We start from the raw sequence: 19,166 nt of genomic DNA, 5'->3' as shown, positions 1-19,166 counted from the left end.
CAGTGAGGGGAGGGAAGCTGAATACAGAGGTGGAGTCAATAACTTTGTTGCGTGGTGTGGGCTGAATCACCTGCAACTCAACACCGACAAGAATAAGGAATTAGTGGTGGACTTTAGGAGGAGAGGAACACCCCTGTCCCCTGCCTCCATCAATGGTGTGGATGTGAATTTTACCAAGGAGTACAAATACCTTGGAGTGTACCTGGACAGTAAACTGGACTGGTCCAGGAACGCTGAGGCCTGTACAAGAATGGACAGAGCTGGCTGTACTTTTTGAGAAGGCTCCACTCCTTCAAAGTCTGCAGCAAGATGCTGTAGATGTTCTACAAATCGGTGGTAGCCATCTTCTTCGCTGTTGTGTGCTGGGGCAGCAGAGCGAAAGCCGCGGACACCAACAGGATTAACAAACTCATCAGGAAGGCTGGCTTCGTCCAGGGGGTGGAGTTGGATTCATGGGAGGTGCTCTTGGAGGGGAGGATGCTCCTCAAACTGCGGAGCATCTTGTACAATACAGCTCACCCCCTCCATGATACACTAGTCACAATCTGAGGAGTACCTTGAGCAACAGACTGATTCCACCAAGATGCAGTACAGAACGCCACAGGAGATCCTTCTTCACAGTGGCTATCAAAATCCTCCCTCTTCTGTCCTGGGGTAGACTGACGCCCCCTCCCCTCTTTCCCCTCCCAAAATATTTGTACATCCCCAATCCTTTCCACTCGTCACTTTAATTTTGTGTGATGTATCTTCTTGTGTTTTCATGACTGTTGGCAGATCAATTTCCATCCTGGGATAAATAAAGTTCTATAGTATCGTATCGTACATTTAAAAACATGTAATTAATTGTCTCTCTCTTCAATAACGTGCTATAAATAATACACCCCCTTGCCTTGTCTGAGTCAGTGATGAGGGTCCACAGTAAACTCTCTCCATCACTCCAGCAACAGCAAACTTGTCCCGGAAGTACAATTCAAGCAACAACCGGATGTGCCGGTCCCTAGCAACCGAAGCCGCATCCTAGCAACAGGCGGGCGGGCGGGCGGGCGGCCACGGGTAAAATGCCGGTGCTGGTCAAGGATTACACCTGGCAGCAGGCGGAGTCCCAGGTCTTTATCACCGTGCCGCTGAAGGGCGTCGTTGCCGGGAAAGCGGACATCTTCTGTGCGGAAGATTATTTAAAGGTGAGGGGAGGCACACTGAAGGAAACTGCCGGCGGCAGATAGGGTGCGGGGAGGGAGAGGGGGAGGGGTTGGAGGGGCGTCTTGAGGAGGATGGAGAGGGGGAGAGGGAGGAAGGAGACGAGGGAAGGGAGAGACAATTATTTGGAGAGAGGGAGGCGAAGGGAACAAGGGGGACAGATTCACGAAGAGGAGGGGGAGGGAGCTGAACGAGAGGCAGAGTTTGGACATTCAGTATACTCAAAGGCTGATCGTTTACCTCTTTTACCATAAATATATATTTATATTTATATATTCAGTCTTGCACTATATATCCCCACATACCACTGACATATATTAAATCATTCCACATTCCATTAATATCCGTCTTAAATATTCTCAATGATTCCTGGGATGTCAGGACTTTCATATGAAGAAAGACTGGATAGACTTGGTTTGTACTCGCTAGAATTTAGAAGATTGAGGGGGGGATCTTATAGAAACTTACAAAATTCTTAAGGGGTTGGACAGGCTAGATGCAGGAAGATTGTTCCCGATGTTGGGGAAGTCCAGAACAAGGGGTCACAGTTTAAGGATAAGGGGGAAATCTTTTAGGAGTGAGATGAGGAAAACTTTTTTCACACAGAGAGTGGTGAATCTCTGGAATTCTCTGCCGCAGAAGGTAGTTGAGGCCAGTTCATTGGCTATATTTAAGAGGGAGTTAGATGTGGCCCTTGTGGCTAAAGGGATCAGGGGGTATGGAGAGAAGGCAGGAACAGGATACTGAGTTGGATGATCAGCCATGATCATATTGAATGGCGGTGCAGGCTCGAAGGGCCGAATGGCCTACTCCTGCACCTATTTTCTATGTTTCTATGTTTCTATTTAGATTAGTTTGTTAGAGGATATGGGCCATACATGGGCAAACGAGACTAGCTTAGATGAGGTATTTTCATGAGCATGCATGAGTTAGGCTGAAGGGCCTATTTTTGTGGTGTATGACTATCAGCAGCAGTAGCCTGGAATGGTCTTGAGGATAATGTGAGATTCACTCATCCTCACAGGCAAAGAGGTTGGGCAACACAATGGCAGTTAAGTGGGCTGATGCCTCACAGCAGCAGCATTCTTTGTGCAATTCTAACCCCAGTGCTGTCTGTATAGAGTTTTCGTATTCATCCTGTGACCACGTGGGTTGCCTCCAGGTGCTCCAGTTTCCTCAAAAGATGTTTGGTAGATTAATTGGTCACTGTAGATTGCTCCTAATGTGTAAGTGAGTGGTAGAATATGGGGAGAGTTGATCAGAATACATTTCAAGGAAAAGTAACAGTACAATGTGATTGGTCTGTGAGCCTGTGTAGACTCGATTAGCCAAATTACCTCTTTCATAAAGAAATGTAGAGCGTCAAGGTATGCACATGAGATAATGGTGGAGGATTGCAGGAAGTTATAGATTTCCCATGTCTGGACACCACACGTATCATGTGATCCTTACAAACTTCTACGGATGCACCATAAACTGCGCTGCCCAAGACCATAAGAAATTGTAGAGAGTTGAAGATGTAGCCCATTCCATCACACTGACAAAAATGCCTCTCGGGGGGAGGCATTTTTCTTGAATGGCGGTGCAGGCTCGAGGGGCCGAATGGCCTACTCCTGCACCTATTTTCTATGTTTCTATTTAGATTAGTTTGTTAGAGGATATGGGCCATACATGGGCAAACGAGACTAGCTTAGATGAGGTATTTTCATGAGCATGCATGAGTTAGGAAACTTGGAGCATTGGAGGCTCTCTCCCCAATCTTGAAAGTGGTGACTACCAGACTCGCGAGTAGTTTCTTCCACTCTTTTATCAGGCTTCTGAATGGCCCCCACCAGCTAGGCTATTGTCCAATTCACCTCCAACCCATTGCAGACATTGTCTATGGTACTGGCTTGCTACGTTCTGAGAACTACATTCTGCACTGTGTATCTTCCCCTTTATTCCACCTATTATACTTGAGTTTGACTTGATTGTATTTATGTATTTATTTATCTGATTTGATTAGATAGCTTGTAAAATAAAGTTTTTACTGTACCTCGGTTTACATGACAATAAACCAAAACCTAAAATCTCAAGTGATGTGAAAGAGTGCAATTTTGAGTTTTGACCTCTAGATGGCACATTCTCAGGGAATGAGGTTTTAAAACCATGTTCTGTGAGTAAATAAGAACCAGTGAGTTTGAACATTTCACAGGCGATAGAGACATTTTTCATACTGCTCTATTGTTGATGCCATCTGTGGAATTCTATGGTGAAAAACGTGCTAGGATAAACGGAAATCTCGTGAAAAAAAATCAGATGTCAATTTTTCTTTTAGTGGGTACTAAAATACCCTGGCATGTTTATAAAACTGCTCAGTTCTGGATTAAGGTAACTTTTCAATCACACGGCACTACTTTGTGGAGTTGTACAAAGAACTTTCTCAGCCCATGTCCTTGCACTGTGGTTATATAAATCATTTGAATGTTCAGGCCAGATATTTGAGTCATTTATGTAATAGAATGAACATGGTAATATTATACACCTGCAAATTGTTTCAGAAAATTGTTGGTATGATCTTGTGATTTTTTTAGATTTTGACAAAAATTAGAGATTTGATTTACAATGTTCATTTGTTCATTGGACATCAGTATGTGCCTGCAGGTAGTGATTTTTAAAAAATTATTTCAAAAGGTGAACTTCCCTCCATTTCTCTTTGAAGTGCTGTTATTTGCTTCTATTGATGAATCAAAAAGCTCAGCTAAAGTTGGCAATGGTGTTGTCATTTTCACCTTGTACAAAAAAGAATCTACAATGTGGGACCAACTTACAACAGTTGAAGGTGAGGGGAGTATTAACTATTTTTCTTCGTACATAGAAAATAAAACAGTACAACATGGGAAGGCCTTTGCCTCACAATGACCGTGTCCAAAATGATGCCAGTTTAAATTAACCTCCTCTGCCTGTACATGATCCATATCCCTCCATTCCCTGCTTAGCCATGTGCCTATCTAAAAGTCTCTTAAACACCACTATCATGTCTGCCTCCACCACCGCGCCTGGCAGCACATTACAGACGACCACCTCTCCCTATCTGTGTAAAACAAAACTTGCCCCACATATCTTTAAACTTTCCCCCTTTCACCTATGCCCTCTAGTCTTTGAAACAAGATTTTGACTGTGTAATCTATCTATACCTCTCATGATTTTATATATTTCTATCTGGCCTCCTCTCAGCCTCCAATGCTCCAAGTTTGTCCAACCTCTCTTTGTACCTTATAGCCAAGAGTCAAGAGAGTCAAGAGTGTTTTATTGTCATATGCCCCAGATTCTTACTTGCTGCAGCCTCTAATACCCTCTAATCCAAGTAGCATGTAGACTTCGGATGAAAATAAATTTGTGTGAAACACAAAAGCTGTGTTGATTATTAAACCCTGGTAACTGTGAATCATTTTGACTTTGCTTTGATAGTTGATAAGGAAAAGTTGCGAAAAAAGCGGGAGCGAGCCATTCTTGCTGCTCAAGAGAAGGCACAAGAAGCTGTAAAAGAAAAAGCAGTTAAAAAGCGACAAAATGAGAAGTACTCATTGGAAAAGATGATGAAGGTGATATTGTTGAACATGTCGAATATTTATTTTTTCCCATTATCGACAGGTACATTGATGCACAAGAGGTCAGTCAAGAAATTTGTACGAACTACTCGTTTCATTAAAATTCAAATAAAACATGCAATTTAGCAAACACAAATAGTAACGCTTTAAGTGTACTACTCAAGATGGTTGGCCACAAAGTAGATCTGTAATATAGAAAGCTGAGAAAAACAAATCCATTCTGCCACCTAAAAATTTCACACATTTTCTGTTCTAGTTATACCTTGTCATATACCTTGTCATATAACAGCAGGTTAAGAAAAATAAAATTAAAAAAATTGTAGTGTAAAGTGGTACCAATGCTACTAACCTGGTTCAGCTGTGGAAGATGCCAGTTCAAACAGCACAATAAGATGACTTAAAAGAAGGTAAATGAAACTATGATGCAATTGTGACAACGGCACTTTTTGTCCGGTTTTGTTGATGGTATTGTTAAAAAATGACCACCTAATCAAAACGTAACTGGAAGCAAATGACAGGCAGCTGGATTTCCAGATTCTGTCAAAACTTTGCTCACAGTTGTCCGATTGTTTCCAGCATTTTCTGATTTTATTGCACTTACTGTTTTAATTGCTGCATTTCCCTGTGTTTAAATTGATCAAAACTGAAAACTCTGATCACTTTATAAAGGAGAAAAATGCAGCTATTTATTGTTCCCAGTCCAGCCAGTCTTTCTACCATGTCTCCAAACAATTGATCTGCATCCACAAAAGTCAGCAATAATATATTGTGGCTGTGGGCTTCTTGTGGTGCATGCAGATGAAAAAGGCTCTTGTCCGAATTTCACTGTACCTTAATTGGTGTCTGTGACAATAAACTGATCTAGATGCTAGATGCATCTAAACTTTATTTCAAAATTAAAGAATGATGTTATTTGTTATCAGATGAAACTCAATTTTAACTTTGAATGTGCATTTTAAGTCCATGGGATGGTTGCAAAATATAGAAAATTGTGATTGGATGCCTATATAAAATTGCGTTAAGAATTATGCATTTGTGCTAAAACGTTACAGATAGAGGACAAGAATAGAGAACAGATTGAAGAATTGAAAAGACAAGAGCAAAGAAAAGCCACTGAAGAATTAGAAAAGTGGAAACTTCAGAAGTGTGAAGAAGAGGAACTAAAGAGAAAAGTGGAACTAAAGAGAAAGGAGGAAATAAAGATTGCAAGGCAAATAGCTGAGGCAGAACAAAATAAGAAGAAGAAAAGTGAAAATAAAGTACAAAATTCTGCCTCTCAAGCACCACACAAGCACTCTCTCAAAGGAGGTAAGCCTATTTCATATCAATGATAAATACAGAGGCAATCTAAGGTCTTAACCAGATTGTTGGCTGTTGAGTTTGCCTCATCCACAGAGAATCAATAAAAATAATTTAAAATGTGTTTTTTCTCAAAACCACTAATAAAAGATGGTCCCTATGAGCAGTAAAGTGATCTAATCCACATTTAGTTTCCCCAGTGTTAGGAAGTCTACATCACGAGGAGATTTACAAGTAAAAGGTTTACATCATTGTGAGGTTTACAAGTAAAAAGTTCCTTCAAGTGAAAATAATTTCAGGCCCCTGGATGTTGTAAATAGAGAATGTAAACGGATAGATGTTGCATTACACAAGAAAGTGCCATGTGTAGGACAATGGTTATTAGCTAAGAAGAAATAGGAGTATAGGGGGGAGTAGGGCAAGGGGGTAACGATCTGAACATCCGAAGCAGGGGCTCTCCCCACCCCCTCCCACACCTCCTGCTGCCCCAACTCCCCTCTTCCCCCTCTCCCCCCATCTACATCCACAGACTCTAAGCACAAATTCCTTCTTTTATACTTGAGCATTCCTACCTTCGCCCCGATTACCCTCTTGTGTCTGAAATAGATCCAAAGAGCTTTGTGATTTTCTTTAATCAGACTTGCCAAAGCTAATTCATGGCCCCTTTTGGCCCTTCAAATCAGCCGCTTAAGTTATTTCCTCCTTTCTTTACATTCCTCAAAGGTCCTGTCTGATTCCATCCTCTTCCTTTCAAGTGCTTCCTTTTTCTTTGGTTACCCAAGGTTTCCTTACTTTGCCATCCTTTTCCCTCCTCCTTACTGAAACATGTTTGTTCTGAATGTCAATGAACTGGCCTTTAAATGACTTCCACGTGCCAAATGTGGACTTGCCCAATAATAACTGCGCCCAGTGTACGCTCCCTAACTCCTGCATAGTCTGAAGAAGGGTCACGACCCGAAACGTCACCCATTCCTTCTCTCCTGAGATGCTGCCTGACCAGCTGAGTTACTCCAGCATTTTGTGTCTACCTGCATAATAATGTTGTAGTTTGCCTTGTTCCAATTTATTTCTTCCTGCAAGACCAAATCCCCCCCATCCCATCCCATCCCCCCAGTTCCATCTTCCCATTATCCCCTCCTCACTTGGCTCCATCTATCACCTCTCCCTTTGTACCAACAATTTTTCCTGTTCCCTCTTAGTTCCGATACAGGGACTTAACCCAAAATGACGACATATACCTTTGTCTTTCATAGATGCTGCTGGACCTGCTAAGTTGTCCTAGCATGCTGTTTTAGTTCTGCCTTATCTAACCTTGGTTAAATAATGTAGCTGATAATAGTTTCTTGGTACAATTATGTTCTTCTTCTTCTTATCGAGTCCACACACAAGATTAGAAGTTGTTCAGCCAGAGCTGAACACACTTCTTGGCATCTGCACAATGGTGTCTGTCTTGCGCTTCTTGTGCTTCTTGTGCGTGGTGGTGGAAAGATTGGTTGAAACAGGGCCGCGACGTGAACGCTCTTTCCTTGGCCCCACAATTATGTTGAAACCACTGAAAACCAAAGCAACACCTAAATCTTTAAAATTCTTGTACAGGTTTTGAAATGTTTCCGAGGTTTCACTTATTTTTACTCCTGATCTCTAGTCCTAAAACTCTCTGAGATCTCTGCAGTCTGGTCTCTTGAATTATCCCATCACTGGCAGTTTGCCAGCTTCTAAACTCTGGAATTCCCCCCCGCCCCAAACCTTTCTGCCTTCCTTTCCTTCTTTATGACACTCCTTTAACTCTACCTTTTTGACTGAGCTTCTTGTGTTTAGTGCCCTTGGGACATGTAATGGCATTGAATTTGTCACCACTTTATAAATGGTGGTGCTATTGGAGTTTTGCATGCTTATTCTGATTATTGTTGTCTCCTGCTCAAGTGCTATCCTGGTCACTGCCACCCATTGTTGCTCTGGTTGATTCCTTTCAAGTTGCCCAATATTCATGGCATGTCTGATAAAGCTGCTTGCTAAATGAGCAGAATAAATATTTGTGTTGTCAGCGAATATTTCATTAAGAGTTCTGGTGCCAGAAGTCCTATATTTGTCAATTTTTCAGGCAATCCAGTAGGCAGAGAGTGCTGCCTAGATCTAGCAATTTGGCTCTCTTCCAATTTGGCTCTCTTCGTCTAATTAGGATTTATCAGCTTCTTGGATGTGGTCAATGTTTAACTGAGTTTGAATGTCAAGAACACATTATCAGCAAAGATTAAATAGGGCTGTAAAAGTAGCTCTAGTTTTATGCATAGTATAAGCAGATCCTATTGCTTGATCAAATTCCTTGTTTTATATCTTAAGCACAAGAAAGAGATTATTTCTTGAAATATCTATACCAAATGGAAATATGTTGCCTTTTGTTTATTTTATAGATCACGCACCTGTTTTTTTTTTTTTTTTTTTTTAAAAAGGTCAAATTTGCAGGATGGTATTCGATGATAAACTTCTAATCAGGATTTCATTGCAGGCAATGCTGGCGATATATTTACTGAAAACACGAAGGAAAAAATCATACCATGTCCACGTTCACCGGGCACTATACAAATACAATTCACACCACGGGTTTTTCCGACTGCGCTGCGAGAATCCCTCATTGCTGAGGAAGAGGAGGTAAGGATTCTGTGAAAATGCTTCAAACACATATAGAAGTTGATTTCAGGAAAACTTGTGTTATTAATCCACAGGTTTTGAAACATTTGTTTGTACCTGTACATAGTTAATCATGTCCATTTGGAAACATATATATTTGATTAAGGTATTGATTTTGAGATGACTGTTCAAATAAAATGGAATAAATGGAGCTTACTATTTTCTGTTAATTTCTATAAAAATCTGTCATTTTGGAAAAAGGGAAATAAAAGAAAATGTAGCATTTCAGAGTATGAATTGAGATTGAACAATGTGTGTAACTGATTCTTTTACAGTTTGGTTACCTTTTTTGTCCCTCTTTTTGAATCCACATGCAATTTCCCATCCGCAGCACAAGAAGAGAGACTGTTCTGGGCCTTTGCTGTGCTGGTATGTTGTGGCCCAGGGAAGATATGCAGGAGTGCTATAATTAAACTTGCACACAAATGTTTCTTTCATCTATTTCACATCTCACCGTTGCAAATAATCTTCTCAATAATTTGGTTTTGAATGTTAGTGTTCTGATTATTAAATTTGCAGATTATATGAAAATTGGCAGTGTCGTTGACAATGAGACAAATAGTCATAGGCTACAGGATGTAATTGATCAGTTGGTAGAATGGGCAGTGCAATGGAAGATTAAATGAGAGGTGTCTGCAGCTTGCAAGGACTAATAAGGTGCCTCCTCAAAGCATAGCAGGCGTTGTGGTGGAATAATGAACGGGGAGGCTTTCTAGGCAAGTTCAAGGATCTCTGAAGGCAGCAGCACAAGTAGATAAAGTGGTGAAGAAGTTGCTTGGAATATTTGCTTTCATTGGCTGTAGCATATAATTTAAGGGCAGGTAGGTTATGGTATAACTTTTGAAAACAATAGTTAGGCTACAGCTCGAGCACTAAGTGCAGTTTTTGTTGTCACACGATAGGAAGGACTTGACATCAATGGAGTAAGTGCAGAGGAGATTCACAAGAATGTTAGTCACAAAATGCTGTAGTTACTCCAGCATTTGTGTCTATATTCGGTATAAACCAGCATGTGGAGTTCCTTACTTTACAAGAATGTTGCCTGGGGTGAAGCATTTTAAGTATGAGCCAAGACTGTATGGGCTGGTTTTATTTTGCTGGAGCAGAGCGTGATGGGAAACCATGTAAATGTATACAAAGTTATGAAAGTATAGGTAGGATAGGTACGAGGACACCTTTCCCCATTACGGTGATTTGAGGAGATTGGAGAAGGAACTTCTTTCACCCAGTGGGTGATAATAATCTGGAGTGCACTGCCAGTGGGGACAGTGGAGACAGGTACTCTCAGAACATTTAAGATATATTTGAATGAACAGTTTAATTGCCAGAGCATGAAAGGCGACAGACCAAATGGTGATACATGGGACTAGTATAGATGAGAACTTGATGGACAACATGGACATGGCGTGCTGAAGGGCCTGATTGTGCGCTGTGAATTCATGATTATATTTAATTAATAATCTGAATGATCCATGGCAGTTGAGATCCATTGGTCATGAACTATTTTTATTTTTCTATTTACAGTGGCTAAGAAAACAAGCAGAAGCTAGGCGAGCCAATAATGCAGATGCCCCTGACCTTAAAGATTTAAAAGAGGAAGAAAAAAATCCAGAATGGCTGAAGGACAAAGGGAAGTAAGTTATGAAAACATTTTTACTTATGTCCTCATACCTACAATACCTGGCCAGGTGTATCAAAGTGAGTTAAATAAGTCTTGGATGTCCCAGAAAAAATCCCAGACTTTGCTGATAAAGCTACCTGCTCTTACCCAAGCTGACCTATGGGGAGTCAAAAAAGAGTTGTTATAACTTTGGATTGCAAAAGGGAAAATTATCCAGAGTTTCTTCTTTTAATCACTATACAGCAAATCTTGCCCAAACTGCATGCCTGAAGATCATATGAAGATATGCTGGGCCCATAACCTTTCACCTTAGGCAACAGTACCACTGATAGACTATATTAAAATATAAATATACACCACTTTCCAGATTTTCCACTGTTATTTTTTCTGTCTGCTTGATTAAAATCACTCATGATTAAATTCTATCATTTCCACAGGTTTTATTTGTGATCTACAGAAAAGTTGAGACATAGATAGAGTAGAAATGACAAATACTTGGCCACAGGTATAAACTGAGAGGGGGAAAGTTTAAATGCAATTTACTAGGCAAATACTTTACATAAAGAGTGATGGTGCCTGGACACTGCAGTCAGGATAGGTGGTAGAAATAGATACGATAGTAATGTTTAGGAGGCCTTTAGACAGACACCTGAACAGCCAGGGAATAGAGGGATGCAGAGCATGTGCAGACAGATGTGATTTGTTTAGATTAGCATCTGGTTTGTACAGGCATGGTGGGCTGAAGAGTACTATTCTATGTTCTGTGATGGTGCCAATCCTTTACAAGAATGATGATCTGGCTATTATATGTGTACAGTCAAAAAGACACGGGGACACGGGGATTGTAGTTTGCTATTAACTAGTGATATATCACTTAATTTATAGTTGGTTTCGTTTTTCTGATCTATGAAGATCTGATTAACTGTTCTGCAATGAACTATAGATCAGCTTATCATGGTTGCTCAAACATTGTCTTCCTTTTTCAGCAAGCTGTTTGCTTCAGGAGATTATCTCGCAGCTATTAATGCTTATAATTTGGGAATAAGATTGAACAACAAACTTCCAGCTTTGTATCTAAATCGGGCTGCAACCCACCTCAAGCTAAGAAATTTACACAAAGCCCTTGAAGACTGTTCCAAGGTTAGTTCTTGCAAATCAGATTCAGAAAAATAGCAAAGATTAATCATAATTCAGTTTCTATTTAAATTTAGAATCCTGCTCTGTCAACTGAGTTTTCGATTTTGGATTGGTCACAAAAACCCAAGGTTCTTGCATTATTCAACAAAATAAGACAGTAAATTTGTTATGCTTTTTATGCTTTTCTGCTCATTTATTTTCCCTTTTGTGTGTTTGTGAATTATATTTCTTTCTCATAGAGGATAGCCTGTAGATAACCTATTCATTCCTTTACTTTTCATTATACAGCTCACTACATTGTAAGTAATAATGGCTTCCAGGCAAAAGTGGTCAGGTCCTCTTTAAAATTTGCAGATTAAGTTCCAATTATGTCAACGGGACCAGATTTGCTATTTTAACCAGCAGCCTGAGTGTGGGAACAGTAACAAAATATTTGTCAGGTCAGAGAGGAAGAGTTGCTGCTCATAAGAGGCCTGGGAAAGTAAATTCAAAAACATCTTTTACTGTGATTTCTTGCTGACCAAATGGGGCAAAAATACTTATCTGGGTTCCACAAAATATTCAGAATCCTTCTAACTACCCATGTGTGCTGAGGCTGGCAATGTTGAGTGCTACATGTTAATGGGATTTATCTTTGAAGTGATGCAATACTCACTGCTCCTACACATGGTATGACAACTAGATTATTTACAATGCTACATTGCTGCAAGTAAAAACAACTGCTATGTTTGAGTTATTCTGTACAGAAATATCCTCCAAAAGATAATGCTGGTCGTTATTGTATATCTTAAAGGTGATGAAATCATAAATGTATTTATTGGTTCATTATTATTGCCACACGTGTGATATATATTGAATAACTTTATTTTGCATGCTATCCAGGCATGAGTACATGAGGAAGTGTAAAAGAGAAAATAAACAGTGCAGAATATACAAAGAAAGTGCAGATTTTTTTTTTAAGTGCAGCGGCCACAGTGTGATAGTTTGGAAGATTGGGAATTCATCCCTAGCAGATACGAGGTCCGTTTAAGCGTCTAATAATAGTGGGGAAGACGCTGTTCTTGAATCTGGCAATATGTGCTTTCAAGCTTTTGTATGCAATGCCTGATGGGTGAGGGGAGAAGATGGAATGACCGGACACTGAGTGGTCCTTGATTATGTTGGCTACATTCCCAAGGCAGCATGTGAAGTGGCGATCGAGTCAACAGGGGCAGGCTGGTTTGCATGATGGACTGGGCTGCATTGACTACACTGCAATTTCTTGAAGTCTTGGACAAATCAATTATTTAAACTCTACCATTCTTCTCTCAAGACTTAAAAAATTAGAAAATAAATTTTTGAAACTTTAAAAGCCATCTATTTCTTAGCTCCAGTTTAAATTTTGAATAGTTTTTTCTTTCTCATAGGCACTTGATTTATTAACTCCTGCAGTTCCAGACAATGCTGATAGCAGATTGAAGGCCCATGTTAGAAGAGGGACAGCATTTTGTGAGTTGGAATTGTATGTGGAGGGTAAGTGTATTAAATTTGTGTTGACATATTTAGTTAGAAATATTGGATACTACCGTAGACATTTACTTGCATTAGTGATCACTTTTTCAATAATTTTTCCTCTTTACCTTTTCTTTTATAAAGTAGTGTTGTAACTTGTGAGGACTAATGTTTGTGAGGATGATAGATGTGATATAACCAAGGTTTAATGTCATTGCTGAGTGACAATGGAACGCATCTACCTGGGGCTGCTTGTTGAACTGGAAATGTAACCCAGATTATTTTTTCCCTTTTCCTTGCCCAAGATGACTGAAGCTCCCTCATTATCAATAATTGGTTTTGTAAGCGAGTCTACTCTAGTGATTCAAGGTCGACGGTTCTTGAAGTCTTGGTATTTACATTATTTTTATTTTTCAGATGATGCTTTAATTTGTACTTTGACAGGTCTTCAAGATTATGAAGCAGCTCTCAAGATTAAGCCAGGCAACACTACAATACGAGCGGATGCAGAGAAGATACGTCGAGTGATTCAAGGAAATCCTCCTGAACCGTGAAAGCAATATGAAAAATGTCTCGGATTAATAGATAGTTAACTATCATATTTCTATCTTTTTCATTTTTGTTAAGACTTACAAAGATTTGTAATTCATGACAGCATCAAAACCAGGCATCTTTTGACTTTCTCAGGGGATTCTGAATTTGTCGTAAGGTGACAATAATGTTTAAATAAGATGGTCAGCATTCAATATTGGTGCTATTCTACTTGCATGAAGTAAAGTTGAATGCTATTTTGGATTCAGGAACATTCATTTGCGAGCTGAGCATTGACTAGGCAGAGTGAAGGAGATGTATTTCTATTCCTTTATCTAAGTAAGATTGCCGGTTACCATGTTGCCACCAAAAAACAAGTTTTTAAGAATAATCACACATTTTGTTACACGTTCCAGATCACAGATTTTCATGCACCGGGGACCTTATTTGTCACTCTTCCAATGCACAGAGGAGGAATTATTTGTTTTCTCGGTCAATATGTTGCACAGAAACTTACTACAGAAACTAGTTCAGCACTTTTTGGGACCAAATAAGACCTGAGTTCAATCATGATCTGTCTGTGAGGAGGTTGCACGTTCCCCCTTTGACTTCCTGGTTTCTCCCGGTGTTCCATTTTCCTTCCATCTCTCAAAAACGTACAAGTTGGTTGGTTAGTTGGTTGCTGTAAATGATCAATATTGTGTAGATAGACAAAAAATGCACGGGTAACTCAGCAGGTCAGGCAGCATCTCTGGAGAAAAGGAATAGCTGATGTTTTGGGTCAAGATCCTTCTTCAGATCCTGATGAAGAGTCTTGACCCGAAACGTCACCTATTCCTTTTCTCCCGAGATGCTGTCCGACCTGCGGAGTTACTCCAGCATTTTGTGTCCGTCTGCAGTGTAAACCAGCATCTGCAGTTCCTTCTTGCACCTATTGTGCAGTATAGGTGTAAGAAGTAGAATTCTATTGAGTAGAATCTGAGGGTAGAGAGGGCTGATTGGATTTTGTAGAGAATTAAATACACTAGGATTAGTAGAATTGGGTGCTTGGTGGTTGGCACAGACTCGATGGGCCAAAGGGCCTGTTTCTGTGCTGTGGCTATTTTACCCCAAGAGTCAAATCTTTAATGTTTCCTGTTCATTTTTGTCATTTTTGTAAGCAGTCTAAGATGCTACTGATATTTGTCAAACAACAATAAATGTTCATAAAGTTTTGGAATACCCTATAATTTGATATTTTACCACCCAAGGAATTGAAATAGATGAATAATGCAACAATGGCGCATTAGTAAATTTGAATAATTCAACTAAATGCAAACTACTTTTAAGTCATATATTATATTTTAAAATAAATAAATGTTATAAAGTCTTGAAAGATGTTGCAAAGTCTTTCTGAAAACACCCACTCAGTATACTTTGGAATGGGTAAACGGAGAAAGATACTGTCTATAATATATTGTCATGTTCTTTTAGGAGTCTTTTTAAACACAAAATGTTAAATCAATTAAATATTTATTTTGTTTGAAAGGAGAATCCTGTAATATATGAATGAATATAAATAGTAAAACAGTGTTAAAACACAAGGATAGAAGACTGGAATTATCTCAACTGTCAGCTATGTTTTCGACACGATAGAAGTATTCGATAAGCAATAAAAGCATTGCGGACAAATAGTTGAAGATGTAAATTAAAGGTTAGACCAACACCAATGCAGACAATATAACTTGGTGGATTTAAGGTGTTCAGGCTTTATTTTAAAAGAATCTATTAATAGTCATAATGCCATAATGGCCCTGCATTTTTCAAAAGTATATCCAAGATATAACCTGAAGTATTTTATTGATAAATATAATTTTATATTGAACTGAACCAAAAAAAATCATGATTTGGTAATATTACAATAAACTATTATGTAAGAATTGCACTTTCAGTACCTCCTGTCAGACAATGTTAATGGAAGCCAACCTTTCCTTTGCAGCAGGCATTTTTGAATATATTGTTTTAGTTAATCTCCTTTATTCAGGGAGACATATCTGATAGCATAAAACTGAAGTGACCATGGGGATAAACTGTAAACACGATTATCTGGCCAATGAGTCAACGAGAATAATTAGAGAACGACCTCATAGACAAAAGAATACAAGAGTTATAAAGAGTTAGTGCTTGGACTCGGTGATGAAGCTCCTTTTGTTGGGAAGGCAAAGTTCTTTATTTCTCGGTAGGTTGAGTTGCATTGCACTCATGCGATTATCACTAATCTGAAGCCAGAGGCTGCCATGTTCCTTAATCCAAACTGGACATTTTCACTTGTTTTTACCTCAAAAAAAGGTTCAGCATACAACTGCAGAGGCCCTTCTTCAGGATTAAAAGTTTCAAATCTTTGGAGAATGCCTGGCCAAAATGTGCAGCTGTCTAATTCATTTAAATTCACTCAAAATCACTATGGCAATATATGTCTAACTTTGAAATCACTGGAATCCACGCTAAGAGAATTGGGAACTGCTATAAAGTTATAACGTTTTTTTGTTGTTGCAATTTTGCAGTGTGAATGATGGAATTAGAAATCAAACACTAAACAAATGGCTGGAAAAGGCAGAAGAGCAATAAATGGCAGTCAGCACAGTTGGCTCTGCTCATCCTGTCAGATGTAAGAGACCAGATTTGTAGCCATGTCCCCCTGACGACTGTCTACAAGAAAGATGTCCAACTGTAGCCCCTCTCAGAACACGTGGAAGGGCAAAAAAACGCCCAGGAAGTATTGATTGGTACTAGGACAAGAGGAGAGTGATAAATGCGTTACCATTAAAGTTTGACCCTGATCTGGAACTCACTACCGGAAAGGATAGCAACTTTTATCGTATTTAAATATCCTTGTACATGTGCCAGGAGAACCGGATCTCAAGGCAAGAGACTAAAGGATGACCCTGAAGGATTCGACTGATGAAAAAGACGCGCTGAATAGCCTCGGGTTTTAAATTTTCCATGATTCGATTCCTTTATCTGCAAATGTAAAATGCTAAATGAATGCAAATGAAAAAAAAGTCACAGTAAATGTCTGAAAAAAAATCTATATTATAGACGGGCATATTACCACAGAAAATTATTTTTAAATATACAAACGATCAAATTGTTTTTGTTTTCTACACACACACACATCCCAAGAGTCTCAAATTCCATCTGGTTATATACCATTCTCTTCCAAAATCTGCCATTGAAAGAAAAAGGGAACATTTGTCTTCACTGTCTTACTATAGTAACTAATAAAGAACTGTACGGGGGCAGAAAGTCAAAGCGCGAGTAAATCGTGAATTCTCTTCTTATCCGACGTAGTGTTCAGGGAGCTGTTACGATACATCCCACCGGCTTGGAGCGCCTGCGAGAACGACTGCGACAGCGGTTTGTAGACAGAGGGTGCAATGTCACAAGTCGGTTCATTGGATCCATAATCGGCAGAGGTTGTTCTGAACAGCGGATTCTGGGGTTTCACGAATGGAGCCGGGGATTGTGGCGACGTTGGGATCTTTTCCATGCAGGAAAAGACAGGGTTGCCAGGGTTCGCACAGGGAATCCACAGCTTCTTATCCTTTGTCGTTGGAGGGCGGACGGGAATAGGATCGTCGCATCTCGTTTCCTTTTTATCCTCAACATGTGGAGCATAGGATTGCGTGAGATCACCACTTGCGTCTTTGCATTCAAGGCCTGATTTTAGGTCGTGACATATGGAATCCAATGGAACTATTAAAGAAGTGGAAGGGTTGAAATCATCACGCAACGTATCTCCCAAAGGCTCCCCTGGAGTGAAACAGTAGTTGTCACAGATGGAGTCCTTAATGCCAACAACAGCTGGAGCGATAGATGTGCTGAAGTCGTCGCAGACTGAGGTTCTAAATCCATCCATTCCAGTGTTTGGCGCACAGGGATCATCATACGCGGGGTATTCGAAGTCCGCCTTTGGAGCAATGGGTCGATTGTTCGCTTCGCACTCTTCAGATTCATTATTTGGGATGGGCAGCGGGTTTTGACCATCACAAGTTACAGCACCAGAATCGGGCTTTGAAGCGATGAACTGGTTGAGACAGTCGAACTCGCTGTCCTTAAGCAGGACCTTACGAGTCGGAGATGAATTGAGATCCTTCGGCGGCTCATTAGATTCCGGCTTTGAAACAAAGGGCTGCTTGAAGTTGAAGTCGTCACATTCTGGTTCTTTGAACTGGACCCTTCGAGCAGGCGATGGGACGTGACAGTCAGCCATGGTGATGCGGTGCGATCCTCTTCTCTTCTCTTACCGAGGGCTTTCTCCGGCGCCCTGTCGACCACAGGCGGGCCAGTGGGTTCCCTCGCCGAGTAATGGCTCCTCACTCCGGCGCCTCTGTCCCTAATTGCCCCGTTCTAAGCTCCCACTCTCGGTCCCCCTCTCTGTCCCCCTCTCTGCCCCCCTCTCTGCCCCACTCTCTGCCCCACTCTCGGCCCCGCTCTGTCCCACTCGCTGTCCCCCACTCGCTCCCCGCCTGCTTTGTTGTGGCAGCGTTGCCTTGGTAACCACGCCGGATTGGGTTGTTCGAAGGCGACGTGTGACGCTGCGGGCGCGGCGCGCGCTGCATTCTGGGCGGCGTAGTCCGGTGACGCGGCGGCCCCGGCGCTGACTTCGAGACGCGGGACTACAAGTCCCACAATGCGGCGCGGCCTCGTGGTGCTTGTGTTGACGCTTCGCTCGGCGCCGTCACTGCTCGTCAGTCAAAACATCACAAGGGCCGGGTGTGGATGGTGGTTTTAACCGGTACACAGCGTGAGGCACCTCCGGCTGAGGGGAGGCAGGTAAGGCCACCGCGTCCGGGGGCCCCGCGTGCAAACGCGTCGCTGTCCATCGGGGCGGACAGTCCAGCGATGTCCCGGGGCCGATCGCCGGCGCTGCCACTGGATGTGAATCGCAGCCGGGCAGGGCAGGGCAGGGCCTGTCTCGTCTTCATGTCCAGCCTTCGCTCTTGTCCTTTCCACCCTCTCAGCCCGGGGGCAGGGTGTTTCCCCAACAGCTTGACCCCCACCTCTCCACAGTGCGACCCTGTCCACACCGGCCACATTTGTCAACCGGTGTTATTTGAGGCGGAGGCGAGGACTTCCGAGCTCCTGACGCACTCACCGTCGATAGCGCTGTGGGTTGCGCAGGTTCTAATACAGCAATTATTGATGGATCAGGATATTGTCAAAAATTAGGAAATCAAGCATATTGATAGTGTATGTTATCAAGAGTGTTGCTCTGAGCGCAATCCTTTGCGATAAGGCCAAACTATGTGGCAATAATAGGCATTTATCTTATAGTATATCTTTGTTTCAAATGTTAAGTACGGTACATAGAAAGAACGATTTCCGCATTTCATAATTTTTTAAGCCAGTGTTATTGGAAATAAGCTATTGCATTATCTATTTCTGCAATCCACAGCTCGCCAACGAAACTTCTTCATTAACACTTTTCCACCTGTAGTTTAGCAATATTTATATTTTCCACAATGGCACAATTGAAATTGATAAATGGAGTCAAAGATTAGCTATGTGAATTATCTCCATGGACTGGTGGCGGCGAGATATTATCTCGCTATTTTGATTTTTTGCCCAGA

The 19,166-nt window shown here is 41.0% G+C and overlaps 3 protein-coding genes across 6 annotated transcripts in view; 2 read left to right on the top strand and 1 right to left on the bottom strand.

Moving 5' to 3' along the window:
- The first annotated feature begins 995 nt into the window (after positions 1 to 995).
- On the top strand, positions 996 to 14,769 carry dnaaf4 (dynein axonemal assembly factor 4). Its single transcript, XM_033050170.1, has 9 exons — positions 996 to 1,181; positions 3,871 to 4,018; positions 4,648 to 4,781; positions 5,840 to 6,095; positions 8,593 to 8,735; positions 10,299 to 10,408; positions 11,382 to 11,535; positions 12,939 to 13,044; positions 13,468 to 14,769. The coding sequence occupies exons 1-9, from the start codon at positions 1,059 to 1,061 to the stop codon at positions 13,575 to 13,577; spliced, it is 1,284 nt and encodes a 427-aa protein (XP_032906061.1). The 5' UTR covers positions 996 to 1,058; the 3' UTR covers positions 13,578 to 14,769.
- Positions 14,770 to 16,509: 1,740 nt separating this feature from the next.
- Positions 16,510 to 17,969, bottom strand: c34h15orf65 (chromosome 34 C15orf65 homolog). The gene has a single exon (XM_033050171.1). It carries the CDS (start codon positions 17,804 to 17,806, stop codon positions 16,841 to 16,843), a length of 966 nt encoding a protein of 321 aa, XP_032906062.1. The 5' UTR covers positions 17,807 to 17,969; the 3' UTR covers positions 16,510 to 16,840.
- Positions 17,970 to 18,217: 248 nt separating this feature from the next.
- Positions 18,218 to 19,166, top strand: part of ccpg1 (cell cycle progression 1) — a 39,962-nt gene continuing 39,013 nt past the window's right edge. For all 4 annotated transcript variants that reach the window (XM_033050069.1, XM_033050067.1, XM_033050068.1 and 1 more), the window contains exon 1: positions 18,218 to 18,369. The gene's annotated coding sequence lies outside the window, so the exon portion shown is untranslated. The remainder of the gene's footprint in view (positions 18,370 to 19,166) is intronic.

The sequence above is a fragment of the Amblyraja radiata genome, chromosome 34, assembly GCF_010909765.2.
Source record: "Amblyraja radiata isolate CabotCenter1 chromosome 34, sAmbRad1.1.pri, whole genome shotgun sequence".
Taxonomy (NCBI): Eukaryota; Metazoa; Chordata; class Chondrichthyes; order Rajiformes; family Rajidae; genus Amblyraja; species Amblyraja radiata.
Note: the sequence above shows the minus strand (reverse complement) of the source record. Positions and strands in the feature narration are given on the sequence as shown.

Coding starts and splice junctions, on each gene's coding strand:
- dnaaf4 (XM_033050170.1), top strand. CDS start 1,059: ATGCCGGTGCTGGTCAAGGATTACACCTGGCAGCAGGCGGAGTCCCAG. Junction 4,782..5,839: donor CATTGGAAAAGATGATGAAG/GTGATATTGTTG, acceptor AAAACGTTACAG/ATAGAGGACAAGAATAGAGA. Junction 10,409..11,381: donor TGGCTGAAGGACAAAGGGAA/GTAAGTTATGAA, acceptor TTCCTTTTTCAG/CAAGCTGTTTGCTTCAGGAG.
- c34h15orf65 (XM_033050171.1), bottom strand. CDS start 17,806: ATGGCTGACTGTCACGTCCCATCGCCTGCTCGAAGGGTCCAGTTCAAA.